We start from the raw sequence: 14240 nt of genomic DNA, 5'->3' as shown, positions 1-14240 counted from the left end.
CCTACCCTAAGGCACGTTTTTAATTTATGCAGACAAGAGACATGGGGAGATGGTAGGCAGAAGCAGCTAGGGGACATCTGTCAGTTTGCAAAACAGAAAGTCTTGTGAAAAATTAATTGCAAGGATGGGTTTAAAGGAAGATAAGGAGAGCTCCTGGACATCCATTCGGTTGCCACATGGAGAACTTTTGGAGAGCATGGAATAGGATTCACACAGTAGAAAGGAAGAAATAAAAGCAAGGAACAGGCTTGCATATAGGAAGAGGCGGTGTTTGTTTAGGCTTCAAACTGATAGAAATGAAGTAATTCTGTAGGAATGTGTATTGTGTTCAGAATGGCCCCGAGGAGTGTGATGTTACTCACCATAATACAGCACTGTCAAAATTTGGATAACGTGTTTGATTTGGCAACAGTTTTTATAAGGTGTTCTCCTGGTTATTTTCCTACAGGTGTTTGCTTACGATCACTGCTTTTGGTCTATGGATGAATCTGTTAAAGAAAAATATGCAGGTAATATTTACTGTAGCTTTGTGCTTGTTGTCTCCAAGTGCGAATGATCTAATTAAAATACAGTGTTTGCTACAGAGCACAGACCATATGGCACGAAGTGCCTTCCCCTGTATGACTACTTGTTGTCAAAAGAAAAAGGAAAATCTTTAATTATTCCTGTTTCTCTTCTCTAAAGATGATAATAGCAATAGGCATTGCTACCTGTTTGCAGTGTAGGAAATAGAGAAATCCATCACAATAATGGGTTACTCATATTTACATCTGTATTTAAAATACTGTTCCAAGTACATAATTTTAAAAGCATCAGATCTGTTTCTTTTCAGGATTTGAGGAACATTGCTATATGTAATTTCATGTTTCACAGTGCTGATGGGACATCATATTAGACCTTAATAATGGAGTATCAAAAAAAGCCTAATTTTAATATAGGGGCATGTGAATTCGTGTGGTCTGGTGAGAATGTGTAATGTATGTAATTTAAAGTTTTCTATGTATTATTATGACACATTTTGGCAAATAGTTATGGTAAAACATGAAATATATTTGGACTTAACCCTCTTGTGATCTATTCCTTTCGTACTTGTTATCTTTTAAAATTGGGATCGGTTAAGCTTGTTTACATTTATTTAAAAAAAAAACGCAAGGAAAATAAGATGCATATGTTTCTAGATTTTAATTTCTGTAACAAATAACTAGTGAATAGTAATTCAGTGAGGAACAGAGAAAAATGTGACACTTTCAGCCATACAAATTACATAGGAAGGTAAATTTTTTGTTTCTCAAACTAATGGAGGCCCCTATGTCACTTATATTATGGTCTGTTATATGTTGGAAGTGTTTGGTCCAAAACCATTCTGCTGTCCTTGGCTAGGCACAGCTATTAGTAATTTTGACGGGGAATTTTGCATGCGTAAAATTCTGAGTGGACTTGGATGTAAAGATACGGACTTCAATCAGTGAGAGAAAAGAAAGCTTTTGGGAACATTAACATATTTGAGAGGACTTTTCAGTCCGTAAAGTTCTACCATGTCTTGTTCAGACTTTAGTTCCTCTGCTTGTAAAAGAAAATCTGAAAATAGAGGTTTTGTTTAAGTAGATAATACCCAAATATATTAAGCATTTCTTCCTTTGCTTGGAAAAGAAGCCAAAAAGCTGTTCCTGCAGATTTAATTCAATTGCAAAATAAGTGATATACCCTATATTTTGCTAATGCATATCTTGTGCTATATCTCCCACGTTGTTGCGATTCCTTCTCTGCAAAAATCTCCTCATGGTATTATTTAATATCTTACACATATACAGTAAAATTATCTAGTGCTCTACTCATTGCCCTAGATTAAAATCAACCGTCAGTTGTTAAAATGTACAGGTTGAGTATATTTTGAGGTGGTGTCATTCACCAGTGGATTAAATTCTGCAGTTGGTAGTAGATTTTCTGCTGATAAAACTTCTGAATATTAACATTGATAGGATGTTGTTTTAAGCACATACAGGTATATGCATGATAATCACAGCTTCTGATTTTTACAGTAGTATAAATCTGGAGCACATCTACTGGCTGATGGTCTTGCTCCTGTAGAGGGAGCAAATACTGGATGCTATTCAGGCAACAACAGCAGGAAGACACTAACTGCTTTTACATAATTATTGAAGAATCCAAATCAAGCAAAAAATACCTCTTGCTCTGTTACAATGTTAGCTTGTGTGTTTTGCTTCTTAGGTCAAGATGTTGTTTTCAAGTGCCTTGGAGAGAATATTCTTCAGAATGCCTTTGAAGGCTATAATGCTTGCATCTTTGCCTATGGGCAAACTGGTAAGTCCCTTCCGGATGTAAGCAAAAAATATTGTTGACGCAAATGGTGTTACATTCTGACTGAAGAGTCTTTTCATGGCTGTTGTGACATTGTTTCAGGAGAAATGCCTTTTAATGTAGATAAGAAATGTTTTTCTCTTTTGTAACATTAGATATGAGGTGAACAGGATGAGAAATAGGATTTTGTCTGTTGCTGCTGGCTACCCTTATTTCTCACACTGTAGATTATAATCTTTGGAATGACCATGATCGTCCTTGAGTTCAGTGCATCACTCATATTTTCTGCCTCTGCAGTTAGAAATATCTTTAATCGTAATTTTAAATGTAATGTGCTAAAATGCGTATGCTTGTGCAACTGATTTTTCTCATTGTGGCACATATGTGGGTGTTAGTGGGTTGTTATCTGCAGTAAGACTATCTACCTGAAGAAGTCTTCTGTCAGTTTGAACTAAATTTCTTGTTTTACTTTTCCTTTTAATTAAATAGTCTTTAGCTAAATGGTGTTTTGGACTTTAAAGTAGAAAACTGCACAAAATTCTTTCACTGAAATGCAAATTTTTTTTTTTTTTACCTCTTCTCTCTATTTCCTTTCTGTGTTCCGCACAGCAAGAAACTTTGTTCCATGTACACTAATCATAGATTCACTCACACAGGATCTGGAAAATCATACACAATGATGGGTACTGCTGACCAGCCTGGATTAATCCCTAGACTTTGCAGTGGACTCTTTGAAAGAGCACAAAAAGAAGAAAATGAAGAGCAGTGTTTCAAAGTGGAAGTATCCTACATGGAGATATACAATGAGAAAGTCAGAGATCTTCTTGACCCAAAAGGGTAAGTAATTTGTGTGTCAACAGCACTGTGATGTCTTGTCATACACTTCCTCTCCATAACCAGTTTGCCTTAATGGATCCCATCTAAGGCATTTGTGTAGGATGGCTTTCGCTTCTTCCTGACCTCAGTATCCTTTCATTTTAAATCAAAATAAAGTAGTAAGACTAAAAGCTTGGAGTAAGCTCACCCTAATGCTAGCTTTTATGAAGTGACAAAAATGTCTATGTCAACATTTTATGTGTAGACATAAGGCTTTTTTGTTTGCATTGTAGTCCTTGTTCTGTGCTTTATTATGCTATTTGTAAGACCATCATGTTTGAGATCTGTCAGTCAGAAACTGACTTTCTGTAAATGTTGTCATAAGTCAGTCATGTGCTTATAAATAACTTTTTTTTTCCAACCAGAAGCCGTCAGTCATTAAAAGTTAGAGAACACAGTGTTTATGGTCCTTACGTAGATGGCCTATCCAAACTAGCTGTTGCTAGCTACAAGGTAAGGATCAATTTTATGAAAGGCTTGTATTGACATCCTAAACACTAGGGTCCCTTAAGCAGATCAAAATTATTAAGCTACTCCCAATTGCCATGGCAGTAACATGGATTTTAAAGCAAGAGAGCTGTAGGATTGTTGTATTGTGATCAGAGGGGAGAACAGAGTTAAGAGCAGAAACTCATCTTCATCCTGTACTATTGAGTAGTTCTGGAAGTAATTCAACTATTTAATGAAACAGCTTTCCTCCCAAACTTAAGATGAGTGTATGCTGTATCCATGAGAAAGCATTCCATGATTAATTACAGAACCAGGATTTAGCAGAGATGGGCTTTCAGTACCACATTTTGGCTGCCATGCTACTGCCTAGTAATTTCACTTACCAGTAGCACACAGGCACACTGGAATTATAAACTAGTGGTTGTTTACAAGGCAAATACTTAAGAACGTTACATGAAGCTTGCTTGCTAGATAGAAAATGTTTATATATGCATTCACAAAATGCCCTAGTTTTTAAGAAGCATCAATGTACTGTGGGAGAAATGAGTAAATATGGGATGGAATTCTGTCATCTTAAGCAAAACATGAAAATGGTGCAGTCCTTCCTATTGCAGTCTGTCCAGCTATTCATCTACCTCCCTTTGGTGGTTTCTGTTAAGACAAGACACATTGCATGCTTTTCCTTTACATGTTGCCCAGCAGCTTTGTGTAATAGAGCATACAGAGTCAAAGTGGTGTGTGGTGGTCTTTTGTTTGATTGTTTTTTTGGTTTTTTTAGCACCATCCAGCTAGAGATGCTTAAATAAAAGTTAAGCCCAAGACACTAAAGTTTTAACTATTTTACAGGATTGCTGTAAAACTCTGAAGCAGGCAAGCTGCATATTTCTCAAGTATCAAAACTTAACATATCAGAGGACTTTATAAGCTCTTACATGTAGGAGGAATATAATGACATGTTTAGGGTAGTTCTGTTTTATAAAACTTTGAGCCTTATGTCAGTATTACAGATTTCAAGAACATGTGTTTGACAACTGAGGCTAAAATGTTACAGTGTTCAAACATGAATTGCTGTTTCCTCACTTTTTTCTTTGCTTTTGAGTATTGCTATGTGCAGCCAGGTGCATTTTTTTATTGGTAATTTAATATCTAGGTAGAGGAGATGGATGAATATGCATGTCACAACATTGTGTAATTTATAGTTGTTAAAGGGGAGATCACAGTATTTTTTCTCACACTTTATGAATAAATGGTAGGAAACTTAGTGGGAAAATACTTGGTGTATTTTACCAGAATGAGATTGTTTCAGTAGATAATTGAAAAGAATGTTAATGCAGATATGCTTACGGATGTGAAAATTGTATCTAGGACATCGAGTCCTTGATGTCTGAGGGCAACAAATCTCGAACAGTGGCTGCAACCAACATGAATGAGGAGAGCAGTCGGTCCCATGCAGTCTTCAAGATTATCCTCACCCACACACTCTATGATGTGCAATCAGGGGTAAGTAAAACAAGTTACAAGGTCGAAATGTTAAGCTTGGATGTGTGTCTCTTGCTTTAATATATTTCATAGACTCATAGAAATGTTGGTTGGACCTGCGTCATTTGCTACAGTCTCCTGCCCTTGTGCACTGCTAGCACTGGATCAAGTTAGCTATGGCTTTGTCTGGCTAAGTCCTCGTAATGCTCATGCACTTGTGCCCCAATGTAGGGAAATCAGTTTTAATAGGTTTGCAAGTGGAAATGTGTTTTTTGAAATGGAAAGCAAAAATGCAGGCCCCAAGTTGCAGCAGACCTACTGGAGAGTGCAGGAAGGATCTCCTAATCCTAGAATCTAAACTAAAGAAACACTTCTTTTTAAGCAACAATGTGTAGTACAGACTTGGAGCAGAAATTAAAGATATAATGTGTAGATGAAAAATAAAAGAACACCTGAGTATACATCTGGTAATCTCCTTCAAGGGGTTATTTCATGCAAATATGTATAAATTATCAACTTTATAAAGAGAAACACTTACTCATTGCAAAAATTTTGCATTGTATGACTTTAATATTTTTATGTATATATATTAAATATCTGAAAGACATTTAAATGTGAAAGTATTTTTCTTTAACTTTCCTTATACGTAAATGTTCCTTGGAGGAGGGATGTTAAATACATTTATGTTAATATTATTTAATCCCCCACAGAAAATGGTGATAAAGTAAAATTGAAATAGATCTATACCAAAACTGTTTAAACTTTGTTGATAGATTCTGTACTTGGGCAATTCTTCATTGTCTTCAAAGCTTTGGAGCAATTTTGAGTGTCCACGGAGTGAATCTAAGGCATGCATGTGCCTAAACATTGAATACAATGTAAAGTATAATAAGCATTTGGATTTTTTTCCTCCTCATTTCTCAATCTCCACCAATCTTCTTATACAAACAATTTTCCTTGTTCTCTATTTGTTTTTTTTTTTCCCTTTGCACTTCAAATCAGCAGTCATACTATACTAAACTTTTTGATTTGCCATAGTTTGTCATTCTGTTTTTTCTGTGGCTGTACTGCATTCTTATCATACATATTTTTGTGGGGTCATGGTCAGCCTGTGGATGCAAGGTGGTAGTTCTGCTTGTCTGTCTTTTCTGCATCTTCCAGCGACCACTATGTGAGTTTCTGGAACAGATTTCTCTGTTTTCCCATCTGCTGGTCCTTTCAGTCCTGGAAATGACAAGTTTCAGTATGGCCTGATGATCACACTATATTTTGAGAGGCTTAGAGTAACATTTTTGAAAGCATATTGATTCTAATTATCCTGTTCATTTAGGGGAATGTAATACTTTGCAACTGTGATACTGAGATGGTAAAGTTGTAGATGCTGCAGAAAAGCATGATGTGAGCAAACTGTTCTCAAAGACAATTAGCTCTTCAACTTCAAATTAACACATGAAATTCATGGAGTGTTTCAGAATGTCATTTTGGGTCAAATGAGATAAAAGGATTTGTAACAAAATCTGTGTTATGGGTTTGAATACTTGCATAGCTTGGATTGCTTTCTAGGAGGCTGTTAAGGATATAGGAGACTTTGCAACTGTAATAATTTTTGTAAATTATAACGTGCTTCTTATCATGTTCACTTTTAGTCTCTGAAAAACAGAAGAAACCTGGTGTAAAATCTGAGATTTTTAAGAGACTTTTCAAGTTGGGATTGTAAACACCATGTCTTTCTGACTTCTTGGCCTTTACTACCTCTGCATTTTTCTTGGTTTAACATTTTTCTAATGTGCCCTGTGTACCCTCTCCTCTGGAGATTTCTGAGATGTCTTGAAGATATTAGTGTATCTGACTTCACTTCAAATCCTCCTATTGTTTCTGAAGCAGCAGCTAGTGAGTTAACCCAGGATACTGTTCAAGTCCGATGACTTTCAAAGGTGTTGGAACAGCTGCAGAGATTCTACACCAAGAAATGAAGCTTGATTCTTCTTAGAAAATACATCAAACTATGTAACTTAATTTGAGTGAACTAACAGTAGCTGTTCTCTGGTTCCTTCTGCAGACATCAGGTGAGAAGGTGGGCAAGCTGAGTTTGGTGGACTTAGCGGGTAGTGAAAGGGCAACTAAGACGGGTGCTGCAGGAGACAGGCTGAAAGAAGGAAGCAACATTAACAAGTAAGACTCTGTGATTATTTCTTTTGCTTTTTTCATCAGTACAATCATGACTGCTAAATACAGCATACTTGTAAAATAGGATAAAGTCAATATAAGCTCTGTTAGCCAGTTTTCTTCTTCCCTTCCCTCTACTACTCTTTCTGACATACAGTACTCTTAAGTGGTTGAATAAGATCCCTGCCTATTTAAAATGATTGGCATTTTTCATTCTGTACTTCTGTTTTTGCGACTACCACATAGTTGCATTGTGAAGACATGATTATTAAGGCTGAAAACATATACTGAAAACAAGGAGTAGAGCTTTTGTGAGAAAAGTGATCAAAACCATACTAGGAACTTTTTCCTCGGAGTTCATTTTTGGAGAGAAAGTCACTGTCTAAATATGCATTTGACTGATGAATATTTATGCTTGTTAATGGCTGCTTGTGTTCTCTGTGCAGATCCCTCACAACTCTTGGGCTGGTTATTTCTGCCCTGGCAGACCAGGCTGCTGGCAAGAACAAGAACAAATTTGTTCCTTATCGTGATTCTGTGCTGACTTGGTTACTTAAAGTAAGTACTCTGATCTTGTTTTTTTAAAGAGAAATAAAACGGAGGAAAAGGGGAGAAGAATCCCATTCAATGAAATAAAGCGCTGTTCTTTTGTCTCGTTTTCTGGTTTTGATGTTAACCATAATTGTCTTTGGAAAATTAGCTGGATATAAGCCATTAGTACCCCTACAGACTAAATATGTTCCCTGTCTTCTGCTGACCTGTAATGGCCTAAAGAATAAGGAACTTTAAAAAAAATAACAACAATAATAATAATAAAAAAAAGCACATTATCTTTTATGGGTCATTTTACATACAGCTTCACACACAACCTTGGGGCTAATTTAATTTGGCCTATTGCCACATGCAACTGAATTTTACATACTGGTATGGTTAGCTGTGAAGATTTTGATTAAGACTATTACCTTTTCCTAATTGTCTATTTGTTAATATAGTCTACTTTTGTCAGCAGAGTATAATTGCAGAGCATTATACCATTTACACTCTGAGGAACAGGTCAGAAGTCATTATATATCATATTCATGTGAAATGAGCAGTTAAATAATTTTCTGTACTGTATAGGACTCTATTTGGTATTATTTTGGGGGGAAAAGAGTGTATCATGATGGCACTTGGATGAAGATCTGTAGGGTCTAAATGAAAAAAATTGTTAAATACGAGTTTTATGTTTGTCAAATTAAAAGGTAAGCTTTTGTTTTTGTTGTTCTTCCCACTTCGTAGATACAGTGGTCATAAAGCATGGTAGCCTGATGACAAAAAATCTTGGGAGTGCAAGTTTGATTTTAGGTATAGTTGTCATCTGGATTTCTCCCATTTTCTGAATGAGTGGCAAACACAAATGTAGCTACTTCTACCTGTAAAAAGCTTGCCTGCTGGTAAAGGTGGCTTGTCTGTCTTTATCTTATCTTGGCTGGTACAGCTTGAGTGGTCTTGGTTGAGTTGGATTTTGAAGGATTATTGAATTAGGTGTCAGATGTCGAAGACTTCACTTTCATTTTTGTAACCTGTCATTTTGTTAAAATTTTTCTTTTTCGTCATTTGATTGGCAGGATGTTTCATAACCATGTCTCATAGAAATACTAACTTACCAAGTTTCTTTTTTTCCCTTGTGCTCTCTTTTATTGTTATCAAGGAGCAGCTAAGATATTTGTTAGTAGAAAGGTATAATCTGGGAAGAAACTGATTTTTGACACCACCAGCACTTTTTTTGTCCTCTTACTTTTGTAGGTGCTCTGGCTAGATTTTGTTGTCTTGAATACTCTGCTTTGCTTCCCCACCCATTCTTAGCAATGCTTTTAGATGTTGTTTGAATTTGACGTCCCTATGATTTAACTGCACACATGGAAAGAAAAAGATATTTGCAGGTTATACAGAGGTGTGGAGATTTAAAAAGATGTTTTCCTTAAGGAGATTTGAAAACAAAGTTGACTTCAATGCTTAAGTAAAATAAAATCTCTATTCATGTAACCACTTGACACCACAACCCTTCATTTTTCTCAGTGCTGTCTTTTAATGAACCTTTTAGCATGACTACTGTGAAACGATTTATCTCTTCTCCCCGGTGTAAACATCACAGATACTGGACGTCAAATAGTACAGTCACGAGGGCTACATAAAAATCAGAATGGCATAACAGAAATAGTGTCTTTGCTTTTCTACAGTAAAATAAATCCTCATTTCACAGTGTTCCTTGCCCTAAGACTTTCTTGGTGCTTAAATATATTTTTTTGCCTCTATATATTTACACTGAGTTTTTAATTAAACAAGTGCTTTTTGGCTCTCTAAAGATGGGAACAAAACCAACATGCAGCTTGCTTCAGTTTGCTCCAGTGGCATGTGTGCTTGGGTTCCTGATGTGGCTGTAATAGTCTGAGCAAGCAGAGTGGAAACTTTCCTAACAAATTTCTAGCGTTGTTGTTAGAATTAGTTATGCTGTTCCATTTCTAAACAAATCCAGCAAGCAGACTGAAATTCCTGTTTAGCACCTGTCTGATGCATTGTAGCTATGATGACGATGGCCATACACAGCACTTGCTTTAGCTCATAAATAGAAGCGCACTTTTGTTCTGCCTTCTTTCAAGCAAACCTTCTTTGTGTCTTTAACATCCAGCTATATTAAGTGCAAACAAAAGGTTTGGGGCTTTTGGATTTTTTACAAACAAGCTCATTGAAGAGAAGCTTTATTTTGAAAGGGGAAAATTTAAACATTTTTTTAATTAAAGATCAAAGGAAGGATTTATTGGCTTAAAGAGGCCTGTTTCTAGAAGCCGTGAGATGGTGGGCTATCTTTCTCTCTAGCTTTCAACTTTGAATTATGATGCCGAAGTGGAGTAAATGTGTTCTAACACTAGGAATATGTGTCATATAGGGTCTCTCCACAAATCTGAGAAACTAGTAGAGTTCAGGAGACATTGAGATCTAACACTTTTTGTTTAATTTTACCGAGGATCTTTAGACAAAGTACCAGGTGAAAAATGTTATTGCAAGAGGAGGCTTGAAGACTGGCATCAGGTTATGTGCAGGAAGCAAAATAGGTTGTCAGTGCTTTAACTTCTTGGTTTTATCAAATTGTACTGGCACAAACATCTTGTTTTCCCATTTTAATCAGAAGCCCTGCATGTTTTACTGACGGCTGCTATTAAAAATACAATTTCTGATCTCTACATTTTAAGTTGTTTTCACAGTAATCTTGGTGCTAGAGAAGACCAGGCTAGTTTAGTCTTAGAAATAACTTATTTGTTTCCACTCTGTGTGTGTCTCTACCACATGCAAACCCAGCCTTTCCAGGGTAATTTGCAGATGCTGTCTTCCCTAATGAGAGGCTGGCTTACTATTTGCCTACCTTTCTTGCTTAACATTAAAGAAACCAGTGAAATCAGCACAACAGTTTTATACATAAAACTTTTTCGGACAGTCTGGCATTGGGCTTGAATAGCTACAATACAAGAGCAACTTTACCCAACTTATAATGGGTGTTTTGTGAATTACGGTGTATCACTGTAACAGCGTTCTCAGCTGCCTGTACAGCAGAGTTGCAATTCAAATAATGAATTAATCCTATTTTGGAGCTAATTAGTGCAGTGAAGGAGGTTCCCAAAGTGCAAACTGTTAAGGTTTGATTTGGAAGCGAAGTACCTGGCCAGCTCCCTGATAAACTTAATCTTTTTATGCAGAACAGGGGTTGCGTTCCTAATTTTTGAAAAGCGTTGATGGATTGAAGAAAGTCCTGGCTTCTGTAGAGCCAGAAATCCTATCGAATGAGTCATGTGCTCTTGTTACTAATTTTAAAGTTTTCAGTAGATGCTTTGGAAAAACTTTTCTGTTACAGAGTGGATCCTCCCAAGCCATGTATTTATTGGAGTAAACATTGGCTGCTCCTCAGATGAGAAAAAAACCACGCTGGTATCGATCAGAAGGCTGTTCTTTTCAATTGACTTCTCTATAAATACTCTTACCTGCAAGTGCTAACAATGCTCGTGTACCTCGCTGTGCTGAACACTATACAAATGAAATTATATTCTCTACCCAAAGAGCTAGCAGCCCTTTTGCATGACCAGAGACAGCAGAGTGCTACCAGTGCAGCAGTGAAGCAACATCAGTTTGTGTGGTCAGTGCTTGTCTGACCACTGAAGCAGCCAGACTGCTGTCAAACTATTTTAGGCATCATGCAGCAAAAAAGAGAGTCTTAAGGAAATACTTAAAGGGGTGTTTTAATGATTGCTAGGGAAAGTTACGTGTGTGCCTTGTAATTGAAATGGTTAGACAAGCAGCTAATGTAGTCAGATTGTTCTAATGGCACTGCCTGACCTAGATTTCATGGGTTATTGAAGATGGAAGTTAATAGCATGGCTCGTCTCAGAAAGGGATATTGAGTAAAAAACCAAAAAACTCCAACCAAACAAAAAAAAGATTAGCTGCAAAATTTAAACCAGAATATTTTATTTTATAGACTGGCCAAAATTGTAAACCACAATTTTGCAATCAATAAAAAGATTGAACGCTTTCTTCCTTCCTTCCTCCACTCCCCTGATACACTGCCTTGCAGGAATGTGGTTTCACACCCTTCTCTGTCAACCAAATTCCGAAAGGGTAATGTCTTACATAACTCGATTTAGATTTGTGAGCTGTGTAAGTGGGGGGAAGGGAAGGGCCCCATTCTGAAATGTTTATAAGAATAAAGTTAACTATACTGTTTATGAAGAGATCTTTAAGTAATTTAAGTTAAGTACTTATTTGAGACATCTTGCTTCCAGTCTTTAAAATAAGATATTCTGTATTCATCATGGTCTTTCCTGAGCTTCTTCAATAGTATCTGAGAAGTTTAATGCTGAAGTGCTTATATTTCTGGTTTATAAACCTAAGCCGAAAACATAAAGTAAACCTCTGAAGTCCTTACTAGGCACCATAAAGCCCCAAAAATGGACTGTTTTCATTCCTGTTAAAACTAAAACTAATTCTGAAAGCCAAGAATGACATTTCCTAAATGTGCTTAAAAAAAACCCCAAACAACCCAAACAAGACTGAAAATAACAACTTTCCTTGATTTACAAAGCTTAAAATATTAATTTTAAACTGTGGAGCTCTGACAAAAATGTTTCTGTTATCAGTTGCCCCCATCTACTCCCAACCCTAGGTTATTATTTGCTGCCTAAGTTCATTGACTGGGTAAAATGAAAGAAGCCTTCTGTTTTAATTTTATAACCTCTACCACTTTCCAGGATAGCCTTGGTGGTAACAGCAAGACTGCCATGGTAGCAACAGTAAGCCCAGCGGCAGACAACTATGATGAGACCCTTTCAACACTGAGGTATGCAGACAGGGCCAAGAACATCGTTAATCACGCCGTGGTGAACGAAGACCCTAATGCTCGCATTATTCGGGAGCTCCGTGAGGAAGTGGAGAAGCTGCGAGAACAGCTCACAAAAGCAGAGGTACAAATTTTAGTCTTGACTAGCCACTAAGTCCTGTAAACCCTGTTGTCAGGAATTCCTTATCTGGCTCTCAAAAATGAACGCCACAAAGTATTACTACATGGTATCTATGAGAAATCTCCCTTTACATAACTTCTTTCCATTTTTCTGTACATGAGTCTTGAAGCACGGGTGATAACATGAGATACCAGGTTCTGGTATCAACACCCTGTTGAGCAATCTTGTTTTTATTGCGAGATACAGATCAAAATCAAGAAGACATGCAGGCAGGAGTAGGGGTGGAGTCTTAAGATTGTGCAATTTATAGGTAGAGCTTTGCCCGTGTATTTTAAGAATTCAGTGTGGCTACATCTTGCAAGATGTGAATTCAGTTAAATAATGCTTGCTTGCTTACAAGCTTTAACTGTTCTCAGCTGAATCTTTTACAGGTGCTAGACAATATTATGAATATTTGCATAGCTACCTCAATGAAATTGTAAAAAGAGCATGGTCTAAATGTTAGATGAAGGCTGAGAACTAGCATAATTCTGAGTTCTGTTCTCGAATGTGGCAAAGCAATAGTCATGTAATCCATCTGTTTTGCAATTCAGAAAAATTATGATTACACTGTTTGCCTCATGAGGTATGCAGGGAATGCTGGCTGCGATATTAGAACTGACTAGTGAATTTTGGACTGTTCTCATTTGAGCTGCCTAATATGCTAGGCATCCAATAAACGTATATCAGTTTCTTTAAGGTATCTCAAGTTAAATATCTAAAAATTCCTCTAAAATATCAACCACAAACTTAACAATACTCCAAGAGGTGCAAGTGCTCCCTGTTTGTTTCATTTGTGAGCATTAATGCCAAAATAATGGCAGCTTTCCAAAGTAATGAAGTAGTGTTTCCTAAATATGAAGTAATTAATACTTCCTTTCCCAAGTATTAAAATCCCACCCTAGTTGTCATCTCAGTGGCATTGACAAAGAGCATGGAAAAAATGGTGTAGTTTGCTATTAAGAGGCTACACAGTAAAGGTCAAAAACTACATTCATTGTCTTGTACTCCTTTCAGTTTATTACATTTGTAGCCGATCTAATTGTTCTTACAGAATTGTGCATAAATAACTTTTTAAGTGAACAAAACCACTGACCCCTTATGACAGTCAGGTTACATTTTCAAAGCGCATTTGCAAATATAGAGGTTACTAAGTCGTAGTTTGGGGTTTTTTTTCATTTTGATATCAGTATCCTTTTCACTCCTAAACAGGTGAGGCAGAACAGAACTTAACAGTTTACTTTTTTTTTTCCCCCCAGAAGAGTTAGGCATTATCCTCTTTTCCCCTTTTCTTTTTTAATCCACACATTTTGATCTTTTCTTGTTGAAATTAATATCACACGGTTTAATTTTTCTGTGCCAAGACCACAGCTTGTCCTTCCTAAGCTGGGAATTTAAACTAACTGCTTTCAGCAGAGAAGCACA

At 36.6% G+C, this 14240-nt stretch overlaps 1 protein-coding gene across 5 annotated transcripts in view; it reads left to right on the top strand.

Moving 5' to 3' along the window:
• KIF13B (kinesin family member 13B) overlaps positions 1–14240 on the top strand; it is a 125186-nt gene that overhangs the window by 52995 nt on the left and 57951 nt on the right. For 4 of the 5 annotated variants that reach the window (XM_052809273.1, XM_052809271.1, XM_052809270.1 and 1 more), the window contains exons 4-11: positions 449–509; positions 2230–2322; positions 2976–3156; positions 3561–3648; positions 5011–5145; positions 7184–7296; positions 7737–7848; positions 12567–12779. In XM_052809273.1, coding sequence (XP_052665233.1) covers positions 449–509; positions 2230–2322; positions 2976–3156; positions 3561–3648; positions 5011–5145; positions 7184–7296; positions 7737–7848; positions 12567–12779 — 996 coding nt within the window. Of the gene's footprint in view, positions 1–448; positions 510–2229; positions 2323–2975; positions 3157–3560; positions 3649–5010; positions 5146–7183; positions 7297–7736; positions 7849–12566; positions 12780–14240 lie in introns of those variants that run through there. The other variant, XM_052809274.1, reaches the window with a different exon arrangement.

Source organism: Harpia harpyja, chromosome 15 (genome assembly GCF_026419915.1).
Source record: "Harpia harpyja isolate bHarHar1 chromosome 15, bHarHar1 primary haplotype, whole genome shotgun sequence".
Lineage (NCBI taxonomy): Eukaryota > Metazoa > Chordata > Aves > Accipitriformes > Accipitridae > Harpia > Harpia harpyja.
This window is presented reverse-complemented; position numbering and strand designations above follow the sequence as displayed.